The sequence below is a fragment of the Falco cherrug genome, chromosome 15, assembly GCF_023634085.1.
Source record: "Falco cherrug isolate bFalChe1 chromosome 15, bFalChe1.pri, whole genome shotgun sequence".
NCBI lineage: Eukaryota > Metazoa > Chordata > Aves > Falconiformes > Falconidae > Falco > Falco cherrug.
In genome coordinates this window covers 22,223,528-22,250,044 of record NC_073711.1, presented here as the reverse complement: position 1 = coordinate 22,250,044, position 26,517 = coordinate 22,223,528, and the positions used below count along the sequence as shown (strand labels likewise).

General features: G+C 43.3%; 1 protein-coding gene across 1 annotated transcript; it reads left to right on the top strand.

Annotated features, from left to right (window-relative positions):
- Positions 1–11,474: 11,474 nt before the first annotated feature.
- Positions 11,475–26,058, top strand: TENT5D (terminal nucleotidyltransferase 5D). Its single transcript, XM_055727826.1, has 3 exons — positions 11,475–11,594; positions 18,269–18,391; positions 24,791–26,058. The coding sequence occupies exon 3, from the start codon at positions 24,810–24,812 to the stop codon at positions 25,983–25,985; it is 1,176 nt and encodes a 391-aa protein (XP_055583801.1). The 5' UTR covers positions 11,475–11,594; positions 18,269–18,391; positions 24,791–24,809; the 3' UTR covers positions 25,986–26,058.
- The last annotated feature ends 459 nt before the right edge of the window (positions 26,059–26,517 follow it).

The window sequence follows — 26,517 nt, the reverse complement described above, 5'->3', positions numbered from 1 at the left end:
AACAATTTGATGATTCTATGATTCTATCAGCACTAAGAAACAAGAATTGATCTACTTATCTACTTATACTGCCCAGCATGTGCTTTTATAGATAAGTTTAAAGATGTTATCTTTAACGCAGGGCTAGAAGCAGCAAATGAGTACTTGGGCGGTTAATGTCCAGTGATTTCCTATCGCTTCAATAATTCATCGAGGCAACACTTCAGGGTGGGGAATACAGGGAACATGCTTACGGTAGACGCTAAAGCAGCACCTTGTGTTAGTGGTTCAGAGGTGCCTGGTGTCCCTTCCCAACACCCTTCTGTGCCAGCCTCTCCCTCTTTTTCCTTCTGGCTCTCCTTTGAAATGTCACCCTCTCCTTCAAAGTTTAACGGGAAGAAAACTTCTTCCAGTATAGGCATTCTTTATATGAAGTAGCAGAGGGATTTCTCCTGTCTCTTTGGAGAACAATGAAGGAAAACTGGAAAGTAAAAGCTCTGTAACTGGACATGCTGTTTAGGTATTCAGACCTAGCCTGCCAGGATCTGAAAAGCAGCCACAAAAGAATCAGTTCAATAAAACCATTTAACTCTCCAATACGGGCCTTAATTATGTGATACTCTACCTCTGAGGTCCACCAGAGCAATGCACTTGATTTGTAAATGAAAACAGGTCACTCTAAGAATTGGTGTATATCTAAGCTAGATCTTTTTGAAAGTCAGTAGTACAGTTAAAACCAAAGGACTCTACATCACTGGGGTGATTTCTTTTATATATAAATTTTGTTCCTGCTCTATTACCATGAGTTTACTGAATAAGCTTCATTTCCAGCTTATCTCTGCCAGTAGCACTGACACAACCTTCTACTGAGCTATCACGGTTGTGTTCTGTAATGGGATGTTGATAGCCAATTTAAAATAAGGACATGGGGTTTCACTCAAATCAAAAACAGATTGAAGAAAATAGACTGCTAGTTCTGGAAAAGATCTGAAAGTTGATTTTTTCCTCAAAATGCTTCATTTCTTTTCTTAAATAGATTAATATTTAGACTTTGAAAATACTCTGTCAACCACCGAACAAATGAGAAGCCTGCGACAGATTTAAGGAGAAAATTAAACTCAGTTAATGTGAGGGGGAAGTGATTTTTCTTTTGGAAAAAGATGAGAGGAGATAGGCAGTTAAAAGAACCTGCACAGAAATAAAAAATAAAAAATTGTCTATTTAAAAAAATGAATGCTTCTTTCAAGAATAGATCAGTACAATACCCAGTAATGGCCCCACCAGCTTAACAGGTTTTGCAGCTGTGGTTAAATTCAGTCACTGCCTTGGAGTAAGAAAAGGACCTCCAAAGGCTTGTGGAGACTGCAGGACACAAAACCTTTTATCTGGGATAGCATATTTTTTCAAATGAAAAAGATTTTATGTCCTTGCTTTACATTTTTGCATTTAATTTTGGGGCACTTTTGAGAAATAATCATACCCAATACTTTTGGGGTGTGTCTGTGTGTGTGTCCCTTTTTTCACAGCCGAAACTATGATTTCCCAGCTAGCTGTTTCCTCTGCAAGGCAAATGACACTGTAGAGCTGGGCTGACTAAATTAGTCAAAAGTTTTTGAAGCTTCAGTAATTTTTAATCTGTAATTATTAGCTTGGAGGGGGGTTGTGGGGGAGTGGAGGGGGGGGAGAATGTTATATATTTCTAAAATCAGTTTTAAAACAGCTGAAATTGGTTGCCTTAAAAAAATAGCCATTGGTTTTGCAGCAGAAGTGTGATTGATGGAGCAGAGGGTAAACTGGGAGAAGACCCTAAGATCCTTCAGGACCGGTTTTTTGAAAGTAGTGATTTCCTCAGCAACTAGTGACTGCAAAAGCCCAGAAACTTCCATTAGTGCCATCTCCAGACCCAGGTCCATAAGCTCCTGTTGAGGTTGGTAGATGCCCTGTATAGTACAGGTTTTCTCACATAACACATTCCACACTTCGTTCTTTGGGGGTAGGCACAGCCTTTCCACATCCATGTGGCACTACTGCTACCCTGGACACCTGGCAGCAGCAGGACAAGCAGCAATTCACATCAGTGGAGGCATCGTACGTGCAAGCTGGGTGTGTTACAGGACCTGTCTGTGCATCCAGGAGCCCGTCCTGCCAGGCTGGATCTGCTGCACGGTGACCTGTACTTGACAGGATGCCTCTCCATCCCATGCTTGGTGGATCTGATTATTCGAGCGTGGGACAGAGAGCACCATTCATGGTTTATTTTGCTTGTTCTCTCCCAGACCTTACCATTACAAATAGGGTTTGTAATCATGGGGAGAGACCTCTAATCAGAGCTGTGCTCAGTGCCTCATCCTTGAGGCAGCCTTGATGCCATCGTAATGGAAAGAATAAACCAACAGAATCCAGCTTGCATAAGCTTTTGATCCTTTCTTTCATCAGCCTTTCTGTATTTAACTCCCTGGTAGAGGAAAATACCTATATGAAAAGAAACAAAGTGTACTTTGACAATGTCAGCGCAACTGGTGTTAATATTAGTGGTTCTTTCCTGCATAATCAAATGCTGAGGTTTCAAACAATGCTAGAGGTTTCTAACCATACACACGCCAGAAATCCCAAGCCTTCATTTTGCAGATTTACGATAAACATAGCACCATTTAGTTGGACTCTTCTATGTAACTGAAATGTTTTCTTGCTCTACAGGTGAAAACCAATACCTGGTGGTAGTAAAAAACAAATTTATTTTTATATAAAAAGTTATGCACCAAATGGTGTTTACTAGTAGTTTTTGAAGAACAGCTTTTAAAACCTTAAATTCAAGTGATTCCTAACCAATACTCCAGCTTTCTACGAGGTGTTTTCTGGTGGTCATCTGGTTTCTAGCTGGAAGGCTGTACCAAGGGTAAACACCACATTCAACAGATGATTACTTTCCCTCCTCTGGGGAAGCATGGAGGTGTTACAGGGCTGTGACTAGTGAGGTGAATACAAGAGCAGGATTTAGCAAAGTAGGTGCCCCCCCATGCCTCTCAACAAGCCAGTGCAACTAAGAAAACCGTTTCTCAGTGGCCTGAGGATGATGTTGTTGTATTAGTAGAAAACTTGTGTTACGATTGTGCCTCTTGAGCTTTAGGGGGGTTGTTCGGACTCTCTGAGCTACTAAACCTGCTATTTTGGGAAGTCAAACAGGTATTTCACATGATGTAGCTCACATCATCTACCTTCAGCTCCTTTGCTGAAAGTAATTTTCTTCCAAAGGAGTTTGTGTTTTTGCAAGAGTTTCTGAAAGCGTGGAGGTGAAAGCAATATAAGAACAAATGAACAAATATGCCCCTCACATCCACCAGAGCACAATATATTGCTCAGGAACTGCTGGGGGCACATGGTGCTATCACAGTTCTGATTGAGCCGTAATGCTTCACACAATCTCTGCTTAATGAAACAACCCAGGTCAGCCTGGCTTGTGCCAGGACCTCCTAAAATTCCTCACAGATGGCATGATGGCTTCATCATTATGAGTAGCCTTTTCCATTAGAAATAAGCATTATTACTTAAGAGTCAGTTAATAAGTTTTTTTACTGATCCCAGCATTCCAACACAGCCTCTTCCGTACGATCTTCCTGCTTATTACGGGAAGCTGCAGATTTCTGTTACGTGCAGCCAGCCACCGGTGGGGATCAATGAAAAGCATGAATCTTTACCGATAATTCAAATAAGAACATCCTAAACCAACCCGGCAGCTCCCCATAAAGCGATTGCTGTGTGATCAGTCTCAGAAATTATATAGGAATTCTTACAGTGAAAGGATAGAGCATCTGGACTTTTTTCCCCTCTCAAGCTCTTTAAATGTTGATGGATGGATTCTTTCTTGCTGGGTGAAGCAATAAACCTATTTTTCAGTTCTGTCAGCTTCACTGCAACAGGTTGCAGCCTGTAAGAAAAGAGCTGTGAAAGTTGCCTGCAAATGGTAACAGATCTCTCTCTCCTTTCTGCAGAGTGCAATATATTACAGATTTGGAGGCCTTGGTGAGCGTGAAGCCCTGCTTAGACATCTCAGTTTGGGAAAAGACCAGAGAGGGCGAGGGAAGAGAAGGGCATAGCCTGACTTGTGCTACAGCTGCTCCATCCTGCAGCAAAAAGTGCCCCATTGAGCTGGAGATAGCTCCAGCTATCCCCTGCCGCTTTGGGCTATGAATTAACATTTGCTGCCCTTTTACCCCAGTGCCAATTTTAAAAGATCCAAGCTGTCCAAGAGGTAACTCTCCAGGGAGTTACATAGGGGCTGGTCTCAGTGCAAGAGGTCTCCCAAGTTCCCTGGTCCTCTCATGTTCAAGGAGGAGACAGTACGTGGCTCAGAAAGAGGTTTGGGGTATCCTTGCAGGGACAGCACTAATTTTGTGCAGGGAGGAAGAGAAGACCCTTTCATTTCCTTGTCATCTGCAGCAGGGAAAAGCCAGTGGGAAGCAAGAGGCCAAGAAGAGCCTCCCTCGCATCCTCTTCTTCCAGCTTCCCTGGCAGAGCAGCAGGACACAGCAGATGTGATCCTTCCTGCTCCCTGCTGTACCTTTTTGATCTCAGCAGAAACTACTACAACTTCTCCCAGATCTGGGGCTGAGCTGGCAGCTGCCTTGTCCTGCAAGGAGTCCTGCCACAGCTGGCACCGGCCCCGCTGCTGTTGGCACGGCAGCCCTGGTGCCAGGAGGAGCTGGCAGCTCACGAGTTAGGGTGCTGTGACGGGGTACCGCCAGGAAGCCTGTGTGACAGCTCTCTTGCTCCATGGGTTGAGGGAGTTTTGCTACCAGGCCTGCCTGTGCTTTACTGGGTATTTAAAAGATGTTTTCTCAATCCTAATCAAAACAAATCTTTACTTTCTGTACAGTATTTGCCAGAATGGTTTATTCTCTAAAGGAATCACTTTTCCTCTGTATTTGTCATTCTTTTTAATTGCTGCAATATTGCACAACATAATAAATAAAAATATCAGGCTTCAATGCAGATCTTTTCATGCAAAGCCTGTGAAAAGATTCTTTGTAGCACATGAATACTACTGAAGAGCCTTGCTGCTTTGCTAAGCCATTTCGCTGTTAAAAATACCAGGAAATCTGATCTAAGCTTTTTCCACTTTGCAAATGTGGAAACAACTAACGTTGTTACTGTCTGCCCTGGGTGACTCATGTGCTGCTGGCGTCACGCACCGGAGCAGCAGCCGTGCTCTGAAGTCAGCGCGTGCAGCCCAGCTGCGTGTCTGTCACCTCCAAGTGCTGGCCACCTGCTCCAGCACGGCGTAGTCCCTGGGGCACCAGTGCCATCGTCACCCACGGCCTCTGCTCCAGGGCCGGGGCACAGGCACAGTGAGCCCCCAGCCTCGGCCCTGCTGCTCTGCTGCTGCCGGGACAGCTGGGAAGGGCCATCTCGGTCTCTCTCTCCTTCCCGCAGAGTAGCAGTTGGGACATGCATTGCTCAGATGGGAGCAGATCTTGCTCCGAGTCATCTTCTAAATCAGTAAATGCTTCCTTCCTTGCCATTCACTCCCTGTGATTTCTTCCATGCCCCCTATACCCTCTGCCTGCTTCTACTGCTGCCTGCTTCCACAGGTGCCCTTTGGGGCTGCACCCTGTTCTCCTCCTCTGTCCCTCTTCTTGAAAGAAAAGTTTAAGAGGCTGCTTGACTCCAGAGCCATGAGCCCACAGTGCTTCAGCAGTCATGGTCCCCGAGGCATTTTTACGAGACCTTTAGTCTTGTTCCTGATCTTTGTGCCAGGAGACAAAGGCTGAGACGGTATGACATCCTCTGGTGCCCGCACATCTTTTTTTTTTTTTTTTTTTAAGAGAAAATGTGGATAATTTGAATTTATAGCCAATTAACGCTGTTATGGCAGAACCAATGAATTGAGCACACAAGAAATCTACAGCAAGATGTGCAGCCAGGCGGGCCCACATTCGGGGACTGAGGTGCGTGGGTGAGGTTGCAGACTGCTCCCCAGCGCAGAAGCAGCTGCCATGGAGGGTTGCAGCACTGCTGTGCTTCATGCCACGCTCTCATGAGTGGTGTGAAGGACACGGCTCCAGGGTGGCTGGAAAAGCCCTACAGCAGGAGATTCCCTGGGTCTGACGGTGACCAGCAGAAATGTCATGATGTACTTTGAGTACTGATGCAGGAAGGCATTTCAGTAGCTTCTCTGCTGATCTACAGTATTTAGGTAGGATTTCGTTTGCATCCCTCAGGTGCTCCAGAGTGCCCTACACACACAATCAAATTATTTGAGCTTTACTAGGAAAGAAGATTGGATTAGCAGTGAAGCAAGCCAGATCAGGTTATACATTTCTGTGCAGTTTTATTTTCTTTGTACCACCACAGGGATGTGCATATATGGGCATATATGTAAAAACACCAGCATTTGCCATACAGAGAGATTTTGTTATAACGACCACACATTTCTTAAGTGTAAATAAAGATTTTTTATTTGAGATCTGATAAAGGAGTCATTGCTGAAAGGCACATACAGAGCTTGTCTTTCCTTCTGACAGGACAGTCAAGAAATAGCATTTTTCTGAGCTTCCCAGCTGGCTGTCAGTGACAAATTACTGCTTGTTTCCATTTAGCCCAGCTTCAGCTGGTCTGAATATATTCTATTTGCAAGTGCCCTGAGATTAGTTCAAGTTGCTCCAGACTTCAGTGTGCTGACGTTGGAGGAGATAAACAGAAGTAATTTGCTGATTCACCATAACAATTTTCATAAAATATGAGACAGGGTTTTCTTCTTACATGTAATGATGAAATTAGGTTAGCATGCTTTGCTGAGCACTTAGCTCTACTATGTGCGTTCCCAGTAGCATCTAATGTTCCTACAATGTATTTTTGGAAGTATAACTAGATTTATGATGCCACATCTCTGGTTTCTCTTGGCTTCCCAATAAACTGACATTCACCACTCTGTGTCTTGAATTAGAAGCCTCTTCTTCACTCCATTACACAGTCATGATACCGAATGGATTTTCTTCAGCCTCTCACCTGTTGGACTATTAGATATCCATTTAATTTCTATGCTTACGTGAGCTTCTTCAAAACTGGACAGCTGGAGCAAAGTTTGCTGAATGTCCCAGAATCCACCTCAAATTGCAGAGTAGGGAGACCCTTCTTTCATCTTGGAGCAGGGTCTTCTTTGCATCCCTTTCACATGGCACCTTGTACATGCATTACGCCTTCAATGTGTCTCATGGTGTGTCAGCTGTCGAAACGGCAAACCTTCCTCTCCTTATAATTCTGATGGTGCCTTTCTAGTTTCCCACAGTTAAGGAAGCTGTTTTGAATTGAAGTATTTACTGTAGAAAATTACATCAGCATTTAAATAGATTTCCTGGGGAAATGCCTTAATGGTCATTTTTATAGCTTATTTTGCACTTTTAAAGTTTTTCCTCTCTGGCCAAAGGTCAAGAAATTATTTCGAATAGACCAGAGCTTGAGCATCGGTACAGGAAAAGAGCTAATTCTGACTCATCTCATGGGTTTGATTGTTTTTATTCTAAGTACCAGTGGCAGAAGAAAAAGTGAATTGCGTTCTGTCTTCAGAGAGACATTTTTGGAAAAATTAAAACGTTCTCCATTTCTAGGTTCAGGCAACACATAAACTTAACAAGCCTCTTCACATTTAAGAGTAAAACTTCATAAAAGGTAGCAGGAGCTATAAAAACTCTGTCCTCAGTGGACTTCTCTCCTTCCACTTCCTTTAAGAGAAATTTGCACATCAAATAGTTTACAGTACTTTTACTCAGTAAGGTCCAATTTTCCCACTATGGCTACTAAATTGAAAAAACAGGCAGAGATGGTATAAATTCCTTCTGAAATCTGGCTGAGTGCTCAGTCCAGGGTCCTTGGTGATGAGAGGAAGAGCTTATAGTGCTCTGACAGTCATATGTGCAGTCTGCCGGCCTCACCCTGGCAGGCTGGAAAGGAAAATGTCTTACAGTTGTGTTTCTCTTTTTGTGTGTGCATGCAAAAGTGAATGCCTAGTTAACCTGGAAAGTCCACTTTCACAGACACAGACACACACACAGACACAGACACACAGACACACAGACACACAGACACGGACAGACACAGACAGACAGACACAGACACACACACACAGACACACACACAGAGACACACACACACGCGCGCGCACACACACACTCATGTTGACTCCAAAAAATATGCTTAAAATTAAGGCCATGGGAATTTTTTTTTCTCAGACAATTTCCTTTGAGACAGAATATGCATCATTCATGACATGAAATTCTGGAATTTTGGAACGAAAACGTAGTCCTGTGATGGAATTTTCCAAAGGTAAAGATGATTTTCTTCCACCTCACTGAACTGCAGAGCGGAGAGCTAAGTGCACAGGGTATCTCAGATCTAAATACATGTGAGAAGTGTGGAAGCGTAGATCAGGATCTGACCTTTACAGTTTCAGACTCTGTAATCTTCAACATTTTGCAACTGCCTTTATTGCTATTGCAGTCTGAACTTGTTCTGCACATCACAATCCCTATGAAATTTGATAAAATCTGAAAGTAAGGCTGGACCCCATTGTCACAGTTGAGGATTTAGGTGCTGTTATTCTGGAAAAATGTGACCTTGCGTTAGATTATCCACGACTTGTTGTGGGCCTTGAGTTTTGCATTCATAACACCTGATACAGGGCATAGTTCCAAGCCTCTCTGAAAAATTGGCTGTGCTTCTAAAATTTCATTCAGCAAGAAATCAGTGCTGTGCATCACTGGTCAAAAGATGACTAAGCTCTGGTTATAAATGATGTAAATGATAAGGATTTACAGCTAGATTTTCTCATTTTTTACTCTTGTGGAGTAATACCTTGCTTCTTAACCAATGAATCGGAAATAAGCAAATCTTTAAACTAGGTGTTTGCTCAAAAGCTTTGCTGACAAGAAATGTATTTATGTATATGTTAAGTGCCTTCTTGAGTTAGGGCCAAAGTAGGAGGAGGCAGCACCCATGCTTTAGAGAGCGTTTCCTGTACATCACATTGGCAGAAGACACCTGGCCTCAGAGGTTGCTTTTAACATCCTCATTACCAAAACAAACAAAGTGCTCTGGGTGAAATCCCAGCTTTACTGAACTCAGCAGCAAAAGTCCCAGCAACCTCAGTGGCCCCAGGTTGTCATCATACAGACGTCTTTCTCCTTCATTCAGTGTCCTGCTGCTTTTCAACTTGAAGAATATACTGCTGCCAGCCCAGTGATCATGTCCCTGGCCTGCCTGCCTGTGGCCATGCACAGCAGCCTGGTGACATCACGATGGCACAATATTTACATCCGCCTCTCTGAAAATGCGCAGAGGTAAAGGCACAAATCCAAGAAAATCCAGCTCTCCCTGCCTGACATCGATTTATGTAGGTTCATCGGCCATTGAACATAAGCTTTTCGGCGTTTACTAAATGCGATTCCCTTACCCAGCCATACCATGGTGCTGGCAATTACCTAGTGATATAGAGTGAAGAAAAAAAGAACGACACGTAGTTTTTACTTAGCAGTTCACTGTTTTCAAACTGCAGTAGGACCATTAACTAATTAATTTGTCCAATTAATCATTCAATAGCTACATGCAATGGTTGGGCAGAGCTGTGGGCTTTGTCCTGGCACCAGCTGAGCATGTACAACCCGTCCAGTTCATCTCTCTGGCAGCGTGCTGCTTGTTCAGCGCCACTGGCCTCCAGCTCAGCTACGGTGGCCCAGAAACAGGCAGCTGGAAAATACAGTTATTGTAGATGAGAATTGGTTTGTGTTTGGAGTTTATGAGGATTTTTAAGTTACAAAAGTCTCATTACCTTTTTTTCCCCCTATTCTGACAACTAGGAATATAAGTTAATACAGTAATAAACAATAAAGAACTAATAAACTAGCAAAATAATATAAATTAATTTAAACACTTTTCACAACTAGGAACACAAAATAACATTAACTAACATGGCGTCTATGACATAAAATGAAGTCGGCTCAGGAGTGGGATTCTTTAATTGTGAAGTGCTTTGTAATTCCTACAATTGCTCTTACCACTAGATCCATAAAACTGTTTTCAAGATAAAAGAAACATTGAAGAATGTTTTAAGGGTCCTAAAGAATAACAGCTGGTTTGGGGATTTTTATCTTAAACAAGGGTCGTATTTCATTGCTGTGGTTTCTTTTGAGATAAAAGGTTAAAATCTTGCTTTGGCGTAATCCCCAAGAGCCAGTCTAGAAGTATCTGGGTGCTGTAAGTTAAAGTACAGACACGGCTATTTAAGGTTATTATACATATTTGCCTATGATAAAATGCAGCTTAAAATACTTCCATAACCTTTTTTTGTCAAAGTATGCTCATTGTTATGAGTCACTGAGTACTAAATCTACACTTTTTTCAAAAATAATCATGGTTTACCCATTTGGCATCATTTCTAAGAACAGTAAATTATCTCTCATTTTAGTTCCGTGTGGTGGCAAAAAGCAAACTTTGACACCGTACAACAGCAAATACAAGGTATGTAGTATTACAGTGGCACGGAAATGACCAAAACCAGCACAAATGCCACAACCTCACCCTGTACAGGGTTTTATTCCATCTAGCCAGTTAAATAATTGATCAAAGATAATACATTTTAGAAGCCTGCAGCAGTGGGGAAGCCTGGTGTTCTAAACCTCGGCAACTTCAGGTCTTCTTGCTGCACTTGTATCTAATGTGTGTGTGTGTATATATCTATATATATATATATAGGCACAGTGTATCTATAGCCAGGTGAGGGGCTGACCTCAGCTGAGCCTTCCTGTTGTGCCTGCGACAGAAATAGTGAGGCCAAAAACCTTACGGATCCCAAAATCTAACAAGTTTTGTCCTGACGTTTCTTGGGGTGTTAATGAACGGGGAAATGGGGCACCACAGACCTTCCTCACCGGGCTGCGGGGGTGCCGGGGCCCCTGCGGCGCTGCTGGCCGGGGGCTCTGGCCCTGCTGCCGGGGAGCAGGCGGTGGGCAGAGGGCCGGTGCAGGGCCTCGAGGGAGCAGGCGGTGGGCCCCGGGGGAGCAGGCGGTGGGCCTCCGGCCTCGGGCCGGTGCTGGGACCCGGGGTCTCCGGCCCCGCTGCCGGGGAGCGGGCGGTGGGCTGAGGGCCAGTGCTGGGCCCCGGGGGGCCCCATCCCGCTGGCAGGGCAGAGCCGGCCGGTCGATGCGACCCCGCAGGGCCCGAGCCACCCGCGGGAACCCGCCAAACACAGCGGTCCCCCTCCGCCGGTGCCCCCGGCCTCCCCCGGCCTCCCCGCGGCGCGGCCCCCGGTGGGCGGCGGGCAGGGGGCGGCGGGGACGGGGCGGCCCCGGGGCCTCCCTGCGGCGCGGCCGCCCCCGTGAGGCGGCGGGCGGGAGCGCGGGCGGCGGGAGCCCCGGCGGCCCCTCCTCGGGTGCGTGACGCGCGTTGCCATGGCCACGGCTTTACGCTACAAGGGCCGGCGGAGGCGGGAGGGAGGGGCGGGCCGGGCCGCTTCAGCACCGGGGCGGCCGCGGACAGCAGCGGCGGCGGCCCCGGCTCGGCGGTGCCTCTGCCCCGCGGGAGCAGCGCCGGGGCCTGCGCTGGAGGAGCGGGCTCGGGCCTGCGCGGTGAGTGCCCCCGCGGGGAGCCCTGCGGTCCCCGTCCCCCGGCGGCCGGGCCGGCGGTGCGGGAGCCCGGCGTGCCGCGGCCCCCAGCCCCGCGGGGGGTCACGGGGCGGCGGGGGGGCCCGGCGGGCAGAGCCGCGCTGGGGCCGGGCAGCCGCCGGGCCGGGGTCCTCCCGCGGCGGTGGGTCGGGGGTGCCTGGGGCGGAGGGGGGGTTGTGCCGGTCGGTCCCCCCCGCGTCCCTTGGGAGCCGTCGGTCTGAGTTACAAAACTTTGTAAGAGCTGGAGCGGTCGGCTCGGGTCTGCCCCCCCGCCCGCCTGTCTGAGGCGTTTTCCATACAAACTTTACCAACTTACTGAAAAGAGCAGTTTGGCAGTTAGGCGGGGGGGGGGGCGGTTTGGTGGCACGTCCTCCTACGGGCACTCATTGCCGTGGATCCTAAACATTTCTTGAATTTGGGGCAAGACCTGCCCCACCAAATTTATAGCAGAAGGCAGGAGTGTGGTCTTCGGGGCTGGCTGTCCGATGACATGCTGGCAGCTCAGTCATCTCATCCAGGCAAAGCAGCCCTTCCTAAGGCTTTTTCAGGCCTTTTTGAGGCGTCCAGAGAGGGGCCCCCGTGTGCCCGGCGTGGGGGCAGAGCCTGGGGGTGGCAGCCGGCGAGCTGGGGTTCCTGCCCCAGCTGTGGGAGGGCTCTGCTTACGCCTGCCTGCAAAGCACAACTGGCTTCCAGCAACCCGGGGCCAGCATTCTGCGTCTTCCCAGCCAGGGAATCACTCTCCCGTGCTCCCTGCCTTCTCCCATCCGCAAGCATGTCTCTGATGCATCTGCTAATCCACCGCAAATCTTTAACCGTATTCGTTATTCCATCAAAAAAACCATGCTTGGCTACACAGGCACACACATTGCCTTCCGCGTGCTGCGTTAACAATAATAGTTTGTTCATGGCTCTCATAAAAAGCAGCAAGGTAGGTATGAATAATGACGTGGATCACTGCTAAAGGCCAAGAAATGAATAAGTGGGAGTGGATCAAGAGCAGGGACTCACACTTCACGCTCTTGTGTTCTCCTTAGAGTCGGATGTGGCTTGTGTATGTCCCTTTCAGAAATGTAAAACCGATCCCCTTGTCCTTCCATCCTCCCATGTGCTGTGGCTGCCGCATCCCACAGTGAGGAGTAAGGGCTTTGTGTGCAGAGGGGAGAATAGCAGAGGCTGGATTATGTCTTCTGTCCTTATACCTTAGCCCTCTTGCATTCCCACAGCTTAGTTTAAAGAGGACAGCAATAATTTCCTTTAATTTGCAGTTACTGCAAACCTTTGACCTCACGATAGTGTTGCTTGCACGCTGTCCCTGCTCAGCTATGCATTACAGGCATAACTTTACAGCAAATTTAGTTTTGTTGCCTCATTAGGCATCAGACATACAGCACCGTGGTAAGGACTACGTTGTGCTCTGTAACGATTCAGCTGCCAGAGAGACATCTAAAGTCGACCCTTGTGAGCGAAGGCCTGAACTTAAATTCCTGCCCTGGAGAGCATATCACCAGCTACTGCTCAAGTTCAGAAGTAACTGCTGATGCAGTAGAGTCTGGTAATTTATGAATCCACTATAAATCAGGGAGAGATAAGCAGACAAAGTTCCTTGAGAGATCACATTGAAATCACATTGAGATTGAGTTATTTTGGAGAGTAAATTAAGCAGCATTTAGGCTGTCAGTGGAAATTGATTCTTTAATTAACGCTGCTTGAAGGATTGAAATTCTACACGTATTTTCAAAATGCTCCTAATTCAGATTAGTTTCATGGCCTTGCTAGTTCTGGGCTCTGAAGATCAGACTCTGTCCTCAGCTGCAGCTCCGGAACTCCTGGGTGTGAATCAGGGCTCCTCACAGCCAGGACGGGTTTGGTCCGTACCACCAGTGCTTGGCTGTAGCAAGGGGTGAAAATGTTGGTAGCTTGTGCTCTGCTTTGCCTTTTCCATTCATGCTGAGCCGCCCTTAGTGAGTCACCCTGACATTATTGACAGTGTTTGTTGCATTCCCAGTAGCTTGATAATCATCTGCGTATGGGGATGGAATTTGTCTTGCAGATTTAAGGCATGTGTCTTACACATCACACATATGTCTTACATGACTGTGTTTCACTCCCACTGGTTTTAATGGATGAAGCTTAATGGAACAGTTACAAGATTTGTAGGGAAACTCCAAGTCAAATTTCACCATGAATCTATAGGTAAAATGGAGTCAGGGATGGTCCACGCAGAGTGGGAGTGAGCTCTGAATTTATCTTCCTGAAGTCAGGTGCCCAGCCATGGACACTGGGCCAGTTCTGCTCTCATTTACAGTGGAACAATTTCTGGTTGAGGACTGAAGTTATGCCATTGGGATTCAAACATAAACGTTTTGAAAGTTCTGGTCTGGCTTTTCCCTTTTGCTACCATGATCTTCATGCAAAAATAATTATTTAAAGCATTGTTACAGAATCTAAGATACCACAGGGAATCAGCAATGTACCTATTGCCTACTGCCATGCAGAATTAGAGGGCAGTACATAAAGGGAGAACATAGATAGCTGTAAAATCTGAGCATAATATTGAACATGGTTTCTTCAAGTTGCACAATTGCTCACAGACAAAGCATCATTTAGCATTTTTTTTCTAGCCAAGATATTTTTGTGGCCCTAAAAACTGTTTCTTTCAGTACATATTAACAAAAGAATGGTTTACTTCCATAAAACATTACAAACTGGCACAGCAGATGTCAATTTATGTCAACATCAGCTGATTTTCTTCTCCATTACCCTTTCTGCCGGCTCTTTGCTTATCTAGCAGGTCCTGTCTTCTTGACATCCAATGTCACGTTGAATGTTTTTTCACATTTGGTGATAGAAAGCTTGACTCAGTCTTTCTCAAAAATCGGTGTCATCATCCACATGATGGTCATTATGCATTATTGATAGTGATGGAAAAGTCACGAATACACACATCTTTGCTGCAGGGCCTTAGCCTTTTTCTTTGGTCTATCATTGCTTTATCTTCTCTCTGCATTTTAGTAATAATGTCAACAGAGACATTTCATGCTGCCTTCGCTACAGAGTAGCAGTACCCTGGTCCTGGTGCTGCAGCCATAATCCTTTTCCCTGAGGCAGCTGGAGTCGAGTTATGCTGTGTTTTACTTTATCACAGAACTCTAGAAAACATATCCTAGCTCTTACTTATGTAGAATTAAGAATAAAGTCTTGTACAGCAAATACTTTGAAGTTAATAAATAGGTCATGTATTTTTCCCCACTTTTACAATGTAACTCCTAAAATTGGGAAAATAACATCAAAAGGAAATCCCACTACTGTATTCAGAGAGCCCCTGTACACAGGGGGAGGCTCTGTGTAGTCAGAGAATAACTTTCTAATTTAAGTATGGAAATAAGTCATAATAATATGAATTATATGTTAACATGATAAACACCAAGAGTAATTCAAGCGAGCAGTGGAAGACATAGTAATCTTTGAAAAGGACCCCAGCTTGCCCTCAGACACTTTTTTGTGGGAGGTGCCAGCCAAGCCTGGTCCAGGATACAGAAGTTTTTTCCAATTCAGTTTAAACTCATCACTTGCTGTAGCAGCCACAAAAAGCCCTTCTTCAGAGGGATCCTAGACTGCTTAACAAGTCAACCTGGAGCCTGTGCCCAGGGTTCATGTCTTCTGCCATAAAATGAAAATACTTCTGGAGTGAAACAGGATAATTGCTTAATAGCAAATAGTTTTATGAAATAGGCAGAGCAGAGCAGGAGTGATGCAGAGAGGGCTTTATGGAACATGACTGCGTATGTCTTCAGCTTTCTGGCTCACCCCAAGGAAAACCCTCCAAATCCATCATACTATCAAAATCCACCCTCGATACTTCAATGGCTCAGTACTGATTCAGAAGGGAAAAAAAAAAGCATCGCATTGATTGAATGAACTAAATGCAGCTTCCAGCAAGACATAGCATTTTTGGATATGATCAGGAAAAAAAAAAAAAAAAGAAATCCATTCAATTTACTGTGTGTGTTTTGTTGGAACACTCAAAATAGACATGACTGCAAACCTGGCACTATCCTCCAATGCTTTCATGACCAAGGTGGTCCCACAAGGCAGGTTCTTGGGAACATTCTGCCACGTTTGTAACTCACCGGGTCTCCCTTGGTGTAGATGAGGGGAGGAAGCCTCTGGAGAGTTTCTGAGGAAAGCCTTGACTTTGTAACGTCCTCTATCCCCTGAAAACAGCCCAGAATTAGGACTGTAATGGCACACTGCATAGCTCATCCCTCTTCCTCTGGCATTTGAAGGGGAGAGATAATTATGAAGATGGTTAATAGATGGAAAAGGAGGATTGTTTCATTCTTTACCTTGCCTGCTTTTGCTGCAGTTTAGTCATAATAATGAGAGTTTTTGATAAGTGAGCTTCAGATTGAGTCACTGGTATCTCGAGTGAGTAAATAGATTTTGGTATTAGACTGAGGAGCTAAGCAGAGCAGTCATGCGCTGCTCTTGGAAGCTGGCAGGCAGAGAGGGGGAGGCAAGCATCTCTGGAGAGGGGAGGGGATCCTTGGCTGTCGTTCTTGCTGACTTGGGGGAATCACCTTGACATGCCCTGGGTCAGCGGATAAGGTGTCCGAGCAACCTCCACACTCACTGAATCCCATGGGAGACGCTGTCACCCAATAGGTTTGGGGGTCAGTATGCCCCATGGTGGGACCTGGGAGTAGGCACACCCAAAAGCAGTGACCGACCAGGAACGTGCTCTCAAGCAGTATTTGTGGCACAGCGTGTCGGAGGGGGAAACCCAAGGCACAGAGTGATGCATTATCTCCTAGACCCTGCTGGTTCTCATTATAGTCTTTCACTTGTTATACACAGAGACACAAGGGTAAAAGGCTTTGAAATTAGTTTGTTGGTGCATATCATCACAATTCAAAAATCCTGGAAACTATGAGTAGAGAATAATGAAATGATGCCTTTTTCCTGTAATGATGGAGCCAATAAAAGGCAGCCATTGAGAATAATGTCCCAACAGCCGAAGCACTTCATCAGTCTCAGCTGCTGCTTTTATGAACATATTATATAATAATGGTTGTTCTTCTACCAAAGAAAAAGAAAAAAAGCTCTCTCTCCTTCCCCTAAATATCACCTGGGGAAGCCATTAATTCTACTCTGCTGTTAATCTATACTATCATGATGATATATCCATTAATGGATATCATATATCCATTAAACCTCCCACCCCTGCACAGAAAGAAATATCAATTGTTCATTGTTAAAAAGAATTTTGTATTTCGGTGGGTTTTTTTTAAGTAACCGATTATATATTTGTCTGACTTTTCCTCCAGGCAGCCAGACTCCACATGCTGAGACTCTTTTATCTAAGCAGTCCAGAACCTCTTTTCTTTGCCATTGAAGACACAACTGGCTTCTCACTTTCAGGCTAACCAGAGCCCAGCCCTTGCCAGACTTAACCCTTCATTCCCAGCTGCAAACATGAGCCATCGCTGCACAGATTTGAGGAGCAAGTCAGGAAACATTCATTCCTTCAATTAGTAGCCCATCAAGAGTTGGAAAGCAAATGAATGCTGTAGACAGGTCCTGGCACAGGAGACAGGTTCTCACAGAGTGAGGAAAGCAGGTACTGGGTTTCTGGCAGCAGTAAAATGGCATACTCAGTGATAAATATCTCACTGCTGTAGCATGGAGGAAAAATCCATAATATTCTTAATAAAAAGAATAATAGAGTCCGTAGCTCCTTGGGCTATCATTTCAGCTTTTCCTGCAGGTTATGCATATATTTACACTCAAGTCATACTTGTAAAGTTATCTTTACTCAGAAGGAGCTATACTTTCAGCATAAAAGTTGAGGTTGAGGAACATAACTCAGCAACAAGGAGTAAATTCACATTCACAAATCAGGCAGTGGACAGAGCCCTCCTCGGGATAGTTAAGGAACCTTGGGTAGGTGTTGTGCACTTTGTCGGAAGGGGTGCTGGAATGGAGGTCTTTGAAGGAAAGCCTTGAAAAGGCTACCTAGCTGTCAGCATGTCTTCGAAATGAGAAACAAAAATGTAAAAGTGCCTTTATGATAGATGGGATTACTTGCAAAACATAGCTGTAATTCCTGCATAGCCAGTCAGTGGGCCATTCAGTGCGTGGAGATTCCAGCAACAGGCTGAAGAATCCTGCGCTTACTGTAAAGGAACCAACAACCTAGTCTGCCAGGAAACAAGACCTTCCTGTCATCTGCATGCATTTTTAGAAAGCTTATGAAGCCACTATGCAATTCATCATGTTTAATTTTGCTGAGTTGTTATTAGTTCTGTTTTTTTGTATGATTCCACTGTGTCCCTGCTAAGTTGCATGCCTATTGATAATATTAAATTCTTCTTCAAAATCCCAGGGAGAAAATAGTAAGTTTGTTAACATCCTTACTTACAGGGAATTATGTATGACCTGAAACCCAGAGTCTTTATAAGCACTTCTGTGCCTTTCCACTGCTTTTACCTTATCATTTCCAACTTAAAAGGCTATTGTTATGACTGCAGGACTGCCAAGTTGTAATGCATGATTTATTATGTACAGCAGGTGACTGGTAGTTAACATTTCTCTCAAAATGAATGTTATTGTTGTTGGTCTTTTTTTTTTTCCTGCAGCTTTCCCTGGGAGGTTCATGTTTTTGTCAGTGACAAGATGACAATTCATATTTTTACCAAAGGATCCAGTGAGTCATCCTATTAACTCCGCTGAAATACATGCTTGCCAATCGTCCTGCCACGGTAGGTCTGTGGGATGTGGCATTCTCTCTGGAAATGTTATTCAGGATGTCCATAGTCTGCATTCGGTAGTACAAATCATCTTTACCTCAAGCAGTAACTTCTCAGTGATGACCACAGCCACAAATAGACAAAATATTGCATATCATATTTTTTTTTAAAGTTATTACAGTATTTTAGAGCAAATGAGAAGATTGACCGTGCCTAATACCATGCTATTTACGAGGGCTTGGTTTGTTCGAACCTGGAGGCCACTTAAGAAGGAACCTCATGTGTTGTGGGAACCAATACAAAGTCATGATACATCTGGCCTTGAAAATGTTGCTGCGAGGGGACCCACATGCAGCTAAGAACGAGTGTACCATGAGTCATGATGGAAAAAACTGACATCCAAAAAGCCCCAGATCTCCAGGATGGTATAATGTGGAGTATGTATTTGTACCGGTTGCCCAAATTAAACTCCTGAATTATTTTGTCCCTCCTGAGAACTCCCAGCCCATCAACCCAATATCCTGTACCGTTCCAGTAGAGGTGTAGGCTGCTCGGTTCCTTCTCCCAGCGTTGTGCTGTAGGAGGGTATGGCTGCCCTTGGGTTGTACTGCTCTGCACACCATTTTTATCTGGGAGAAAGGCTGGTGCAGGCTGGTACATGACTCTGGTGCTTTTCGCCGTTCCTTGGGTTGGTTTTAAGAAAAGGTAGGATACATTTTTTGTTGATAAAGTCTCTCTCTTCCTGCTTACTTGTTCTGCCCTTGAAGGTGATATTCTGTGTCATAGTCCAAGAAAACTGCTTTCTGCTTAAGTGTATTTTGCACACCATGCAACCTTATCTCACAGGAGAAGAGCATATGGCCTTGAGTTATTTGTTATTTCAGGATAACTAGATGGTAGCTGTACTGAAAACTTATGGCAACTCATGCGTTACCTCATGATAACAGGATAAATAAACAGTATCTTCACTGCATGCATTAACATTAATGGAAGGAAAAACTCATGAAAAACACTGTCAAACCAGTTTAAATATGTCCTCATTTAGGATGCCCCAGATGCTTTACTGCTTCTACTTGTCTCATACACCTTTAAATTATGACTCGGATGCCTTACATATTTGACATTCTTGCCTTCAGAGCTTAGGTCAGCTGCAGTCCTTAAGTCAGTGAGCACGCAAAATACTTCTAAAAGTCTGGCTTAATAGAAAAATGTATCTTTGAACTAAAATAAAGCTTTAGCAAGATATTGTGGAAGTCATTAGTGATACATATAATGTGAATGCAGCAAAAGCAATACGGAGATGTAAGAAGAGAATTGCAATAGTTACTTTGAGCACCTCTGGGGTAACCCCCAAAAGTAAGGCACTATGGCAGCTGACAAGATATTTTGCTTTATCTGTAAAAGGTCCCTTCACAACTGATTTCAAGTGCAAAGCAGAGACAATTGGAGCATTAAAGTATTCCATATAATTGTTGTAAAACAGGTAAATAAGGGAGTAGATAAAAGCAAAGGGAAGAGAATGGGCCTAACACAGCTGCACAAAAACTGTTTTGGATGTATTCTTGAGATGGCTTGAGAATGCCAGAACATTGCAAACCCTTTGAAAATACTCTGAAACAACATTCTAGAGTATATAAAAAGAGAACCTAAACAGTTTATCGGTAAAATATGAGCTAAGTTTGATGAGACTGTCCTCTAGACTGTAAGTATCTGTTTCTGTGAAAGTTGTGTGGAACATGAAAGCTATCATTAGCACGGCAGATTTTCTTCATTCAGACGTAAAGCCCGATCTAGTTTTATTTTTTTGAAGCAGCTGATGCATGGCAGTGCTAAGAGGTGGTTAACTAAATCTTTCAGCATCATTGTAAAACCAAATTCACACTTGTTTGGTCCAAACCCTGCTGAAGAAAATTAGACCCTCTGATTTCAATATAAAAATGAAGAGTAAGAATTAGCAAAACTGTGTTTAATGATCCCACAGTAACTAAATATTTTTCCACATCACAACCACTTCACCAGCTGAAGGTGACCACTCAAGGACAAGTTGGAACTTGAGTGAGGGAAATATTTTTCTAACTTATAATAAGGATAATATATCACGAAATTTGGCTAGGTCTGATTGATCTTATTCTGTGCTTCTCTAGCCAGTATATGTAAAAGAAAACACCCTGAAAACTACTTTTCCTCATCACTTTATCTAGCAGAGATCTTAAATCAGGCAGGATTCAGGGTCCGCTGCAGTTTATAGTAACATTTTAAATCCATAATGAAAAAACTAAGAAAAATCAATAGGAGAGAGTCTCAATAAGTTACGAATACTGATAAACCAAGGGGAAAACCCCCTTTTTTTCAATACACAGTTTCAAAGACTGACTGTTCCTCTCACTGCCACAGTGCCAGTGTTTATGCAAGCCTTCCATTTGCCTGTGCCTAGACTTTAAGATAGGAAAACACTGTGAAACACATGAAACACTTTTAGGTATTCATGTGGAAGAAGTTGAAGAAACAATTCTTTTGACAGGGTGCAGTAGGGCAGACGTAGTGAAGGCTGGGGCTGGGGGTGCCGGTCAGTAACAGCTCTCCAAGCCTGTGTCACGTATATAGGTACCCTGAACGGCATAACGCTGCTGCCGGCAAAGGGGCAGTGAGGTATAGCTGCCTCCAGGGATCACCCTCCATTGCAAACATCACCAATTCCCAAAGAATGAAGCAATTTTCAAGCTTCTTTTCCCATTAACTGACCCAATCCCGGCACTCACTTGGGTTTGGCTTCATCTGTCTGCTGTGGTCACGTGCAGTGAGGTGCCTTCCCTTCATCCCTTGGTCTCTCTTCTTTTACACAACGCTTTGACTAATCGTAGCCTCAGTACTGCTGCTGATTTATTTTAACTGAGGCTTACTTGCATTAATAATAACAACTCCTGACGTTAGCCTGAGCACCTTGGTAAATAAATTCACCACCATTTTAAGAAATAAGGTTCCTAATGACTATAAAATTGCCTGGGAATTGTTCTTGTTGCCAGACAAGAATAAGGAAAAGTACAAGAGAAAGTTCTTCTAGGAAAGTGCAGCATTATGTACCGAGTTGCAAACTGGAAGCAAATCGGTAAATAATAATAAAAAAGCTCATTTAGATTAAGAAATTAATCTGTAGATTAATTATATTCTTGCCAACTTAATTCCTGGTTTTCCTATGACATTTTCCTTGCTTGTCCAAGTTGAAGGCATTATTTCAGCACAGAATTCTTAGTATATATCATAAGACATTAATGTTGAGGCTTTGAATTCACAAAGCATCACCGAATTCTCCAGGAATCACTTTAGAGAAATGACATTTTGATGTATGACTCTTCAACACAAAAGAAGTATTTACTGACATTACCTTTTCCTATCATTTTTAAATCTTAGTATATTGCAATAAAATCTGAAATAACTAAAGCCATATAGCAATAAAGGAAGGATTTCTAAGCTTATTTAGGGATACTTGCATCTTCTAACTTTCAAAAAGTGTTTGAAGAGGGTCCCTCTGCTAAAAAAGTGGATTGAATTTCAACATTCCTTTCTCTAAGCCCTTTCTTTTGCATCACAGAATTAACCTTGAAAAGCTCTCTCAAAGTTTTGCAATATCAGACAAATCACATAACCAAAACTGTATATAAATATATGTGTATATACTGTATATAATTACATACTGTGTGTAACTCCCAACTTTGGTCCTGATTTAGCCAAATTTTAAAGCAGGCATTTAACTTCAAACATATGGTTAGTTCCATTCTTTGTAACGAGGCAAGAAAGGTGCTTGAAATTATGTATGTTCTTGATTAGCTTACTTGGGAGCTGAAACTGTAGTAGAAGTATATGAAAAATAGCTCATTTGTCAGTTCACAAGTTACTTGAAATTATAAAATATTCCAGAATGTGGAATCTGGAGGCGAGGGAAGGAAACTGTATGACAACGTACATATGTAGTGACTACTGATTAAGAAACAACAGCATAGACTTTTTGGAAGTGTTATTACTCAATATGATTTCACTTTATTTTTATTCTTGAGCTTTAGCTGAAAAAATATGTTTTAGCCATCTGTCTGCAAAAGCGTTTCTCGATGTTTCAATAGTTTGTTTGCAGGGGTGGCCAATACCCGAAAGTCACTTCTTCCCTGCCGCTGGTGACTCGCTGAGCTGTTTCAGATCCCACCTGAACACCCGAGTTCCGCATCCCCATTCTTCAGTCCCTCCAAACTCCAGCTTTGCATCAGCATGGCTGGGAGACACAGCTCTGTCTGAGAAACAGTCTGCCTACAAGGGATTTCATAGTTTTTCTGTGGAAAATAGATTATAAAGTTCAGTGGCATAGTAGAATTCCCATCCTGTTTGTATGCAGTATTAAGGAATACAGTGATCTTTATTTTTGTATTCTTTTTAGGTGCGCAAGTAGTGTTTCAGCAGCAATGATCTAAACCCCCTTGCTATGTTACAAATACTTTATTGCAATTGTTTTAAAATAATTTTTAGTTTCCCTGAATTCTTTCTGAACTAAGCTTACACAAACCCAACAGAAATACTCTCAAAACAAGCCTTAGCTAACACACGCAACATTAAGGAGAAAGCAAAATTATGTTTGTGCAGGAGAAAGAAATTCCTTTCAGTAAGCAAAGTTGTTTTCAGCGCCTGTACCTCCATCTATAAGCTGTGTAAACTGCAGCTTCCCATGGGTTGGGGATGTTCACATCTGACTGCAGAGAGTAAAGAAATGCTTCGAATAACTGTATTGACTAAAGAGTTTTTGCTCTCTGGAGCGATGAAGAAAGGTCCTGCTATGTCCAGAAGCATTCTCTTCCTTCGCCTGTAGCTCAGAGCAGCAAACACAACTTCAGACTGCATGCACCGAAGCACAGCAGCCCAGGCATGCAGGTTAATCGAAAAGTTACCAGTAAATCACAGTATCCGTCTGTGAGTTATCATGCGGATTATGAAAGAGTATTGAAAATGGTATGACAGGATTCAGCAATAAACCTTTTTGGTTTAACCGCCTGAGCGTTAGCTACCTGAAAAGAACGGAGGAAGCGTAAGCAGGCAAAAGGGGGCACAGCATGAAATGATGCCCAGGAGTTCTGGAAGTGTTGTAGCCCTCTGACCTGTTTCTCTTCTGTAACACTGACGTTAATGTCAGGAGACAGTAAGATGGAGATCTGCATATTTCATTACGCCTTGGACACCTAATGCCCAACAATGTTTTGCTTCTTTGTAGTTCCTTAAATGCACTTCTTATTTACTAACTGTAATCACACCTCATTGTATAAATGTATGATTGTGCTTAATTATATTCACAGTACACACCAATACAATTTTAAAAAATCAAACATGCAGATTCCCATTACAAAAATTTAATTAAACTAGAGTTTTTGTATGATAAATTAGAAACATTTTAAAACCAATGTGGAGGGGGTTGCACCTTTTTTCCCTCCTCGTTGTAAAAAGTAAATAAATTATCCATGCTAAGGTCTATCTTATATAAAAGGATATAGTTTTAAGCTGAGGAATTTCAGAGCCTGAGCTTCATCCCATTCAATTCATTTTATATATACTTTTTTATATATATACAATATTTTGTTCTATAGGTGCTTCTTTCCATGCTTTCTTGAGAAGTTGTTGGAGTGTCAGTGCAGACTGGAAGGGTTTTTCTTATTGGCTCTGCGAACCATAACTTGCAGCGTTGGTACATTAACATAGGAACATGGTTAATGGCTTAGAAGGAAAAGGTTTTGCCTCAGAATCACAGTAGAAACAGCTTAACAATTATCGGATAACCAGTTCTTAAACCGCAACAAGTGGTACTAAAGGATGTGTGCGTGTAGGTGATCCATAGAGACTCAAGTACACCCAAGGCATATGGCTAGGTAAACAATGAGCATGCTGCACCATTCCTGCTTTAAAAATAAAACAACAAACTTCCTGGTCTTTCAGTAGTTTCAAGTATGGAAATCACTGAAGATAAAGGGAGATTTCTAGGCAGGACAGAAAGAACAAATCTGCTCATTTTAGCTCTTCATAGTGAAATAATGTATTTGGAGTTTCATTATAGCTACCAAGTATTTCATGTTATTAACCTTTGAGTAGCTTTAGATCAAGTCTATATGGTTTACTGCATTTACTTTGAGTCATAGTTTATACAATGACAATGGTTTCTCAGCAGTATTAAAACCCAAGTACATTAAAATTCAGTTAAAGTCCTGTGACAAGTGCAGTGGTTGACTCAGACCGTTAACTGGGATTGTGTCTCTGGAAAATGAACTGCTTTGTCACTGCGCTGGGGAAGGAAGATACATGTTTGTTATAACCGAGTGAGATGTCAGGCGCTCTCGTATTTGAGCAAGTTCTAACATTTCTCTCTTAATTTCTGTTTCTCCCTAGTTAGCCAACCGACATCACGATGACTGAGGACTTAGGCCACAGATTCAGTAGTCTCACCTGGGATCAGATTAAAATCCTGGATCAAGTTTTAGCTGAGGTCATACCTATTCATGGCAGAGGAAATTTTCCAACACTGGATGTAAAGCCGAAGGATATTATTCATGTGGTAAAGGAACAGCTCATTGAAAAGCAAATCAATGTTAGAGATATCCGCCTGAACGGTTCGACAGCCAGTCACATCCTGGTAAAGCAGAATGGAACCAGTTACAAGGACCTAGACATCATTTTTGGGGTGGAACTTCCAAGTGAGCTTGAGTTCCAGATTGTTAAGGAAGCAGTTCTTAATTGCCTATTGGACTTCTTGCCAAAATGTGTTAATAAGGAAAAAATCACTGCTCAGACCATGAAAGATGCCTATGTGCAGAAGATGGTCAAAGTCTCCACCGACCATGATCGCTGGAGCCTCATCTCACTGTCGAACAACAGCGGCAAAAATGTAGAATTAAAGTTCGTCAACTCACTCAGACGGCAGTTTGAGTTTAGCGTGGACTCCTTCCAAATCATCCTGGACTCCATCCTGAATGTTTACAGGGCAACAGACTGCAAACTGACAGAAGACTCTCACCCCACTGTCATCGCCGAGAGTATGTATGGAGACTTCAACGAAGCAATGGACCACTTAAAATACAAGCTGATTTCCACAAGGAACCCAGAGGAAATCAGAGGAGGTGGCCTCCTGAAGTACAGCAATCTCCTGGTTCGTGACTTTAAGCCAGCAGATGAGGCTGAAATTAAATCTCTGGAACGTTACATGTGCTCCAGGTTTTTCATTGATTTTCCAGATGTTGCTGAGCAGCAAAGGAAAATTGAGTCATATCTGCGCAACCATTTCATTGGAGAAGAGAAAAGCAAGTATGACTACTTGATGACTCTGCGTGGAGTTGTAAACGAGAGCACAGTCTGTCTCATGGGACATGAACGAAGACAAACTCTGAATATGATCACAATTCTGGCTTTAAAAGTGCTCGGAGAACAAAATATCATCCCAAATGCAGCCAATGTAACCTGCTATTATCAGCCTGCTCCGTATATCAGTGACAGAAACTTCAGTAATTACTACATTGCTCACGGACAACCACCTGTCATCTACCAGCCATACCCGTTTCACATACAAATACAAAGCAGCATGGTTTAGGGACACGGTAACCTCCGCAGCACTTACACTCCTCTCTCTTTCCAGTTCTCTTCGTAATGAAGGCCTCATTAAAGCAAGCGTTACCATCACTTTTGATTTAAGGACATTTTTGTGCAAGTTGCCAAAGTTATTTGGTTGAGCAATGTCTAAACCACCGTTAAGCAGATCGTAAAATAAGTGAAACAGCTGTCATTCATGAAGTATTTATACCCCTACATGTATTTGGGCTATACATTATTTCTTTTTCAATGAAAAGAGAAGGATATAAATTATTCTAATTTTATAAAATGAAATGCACTAAGTTCTGGGTTCTAAAAAATTCTTAGGCAAAATTTAAATAGTGTAAACGAAAAATTAAAAATTAAGCCAATAAAATACCTCTCAGTAGAAATACCTGATTTTCAAAGTGCTCGTGTTCTGGGTACACTAAAGTAGACCATCCATCAGTGACACCCATGCAGGTCAGCAACATTTATTTGCAGCACATTTTGAAAATACACGTTGATGGGCAGTCTGTTGGTGGCTTGAGCTC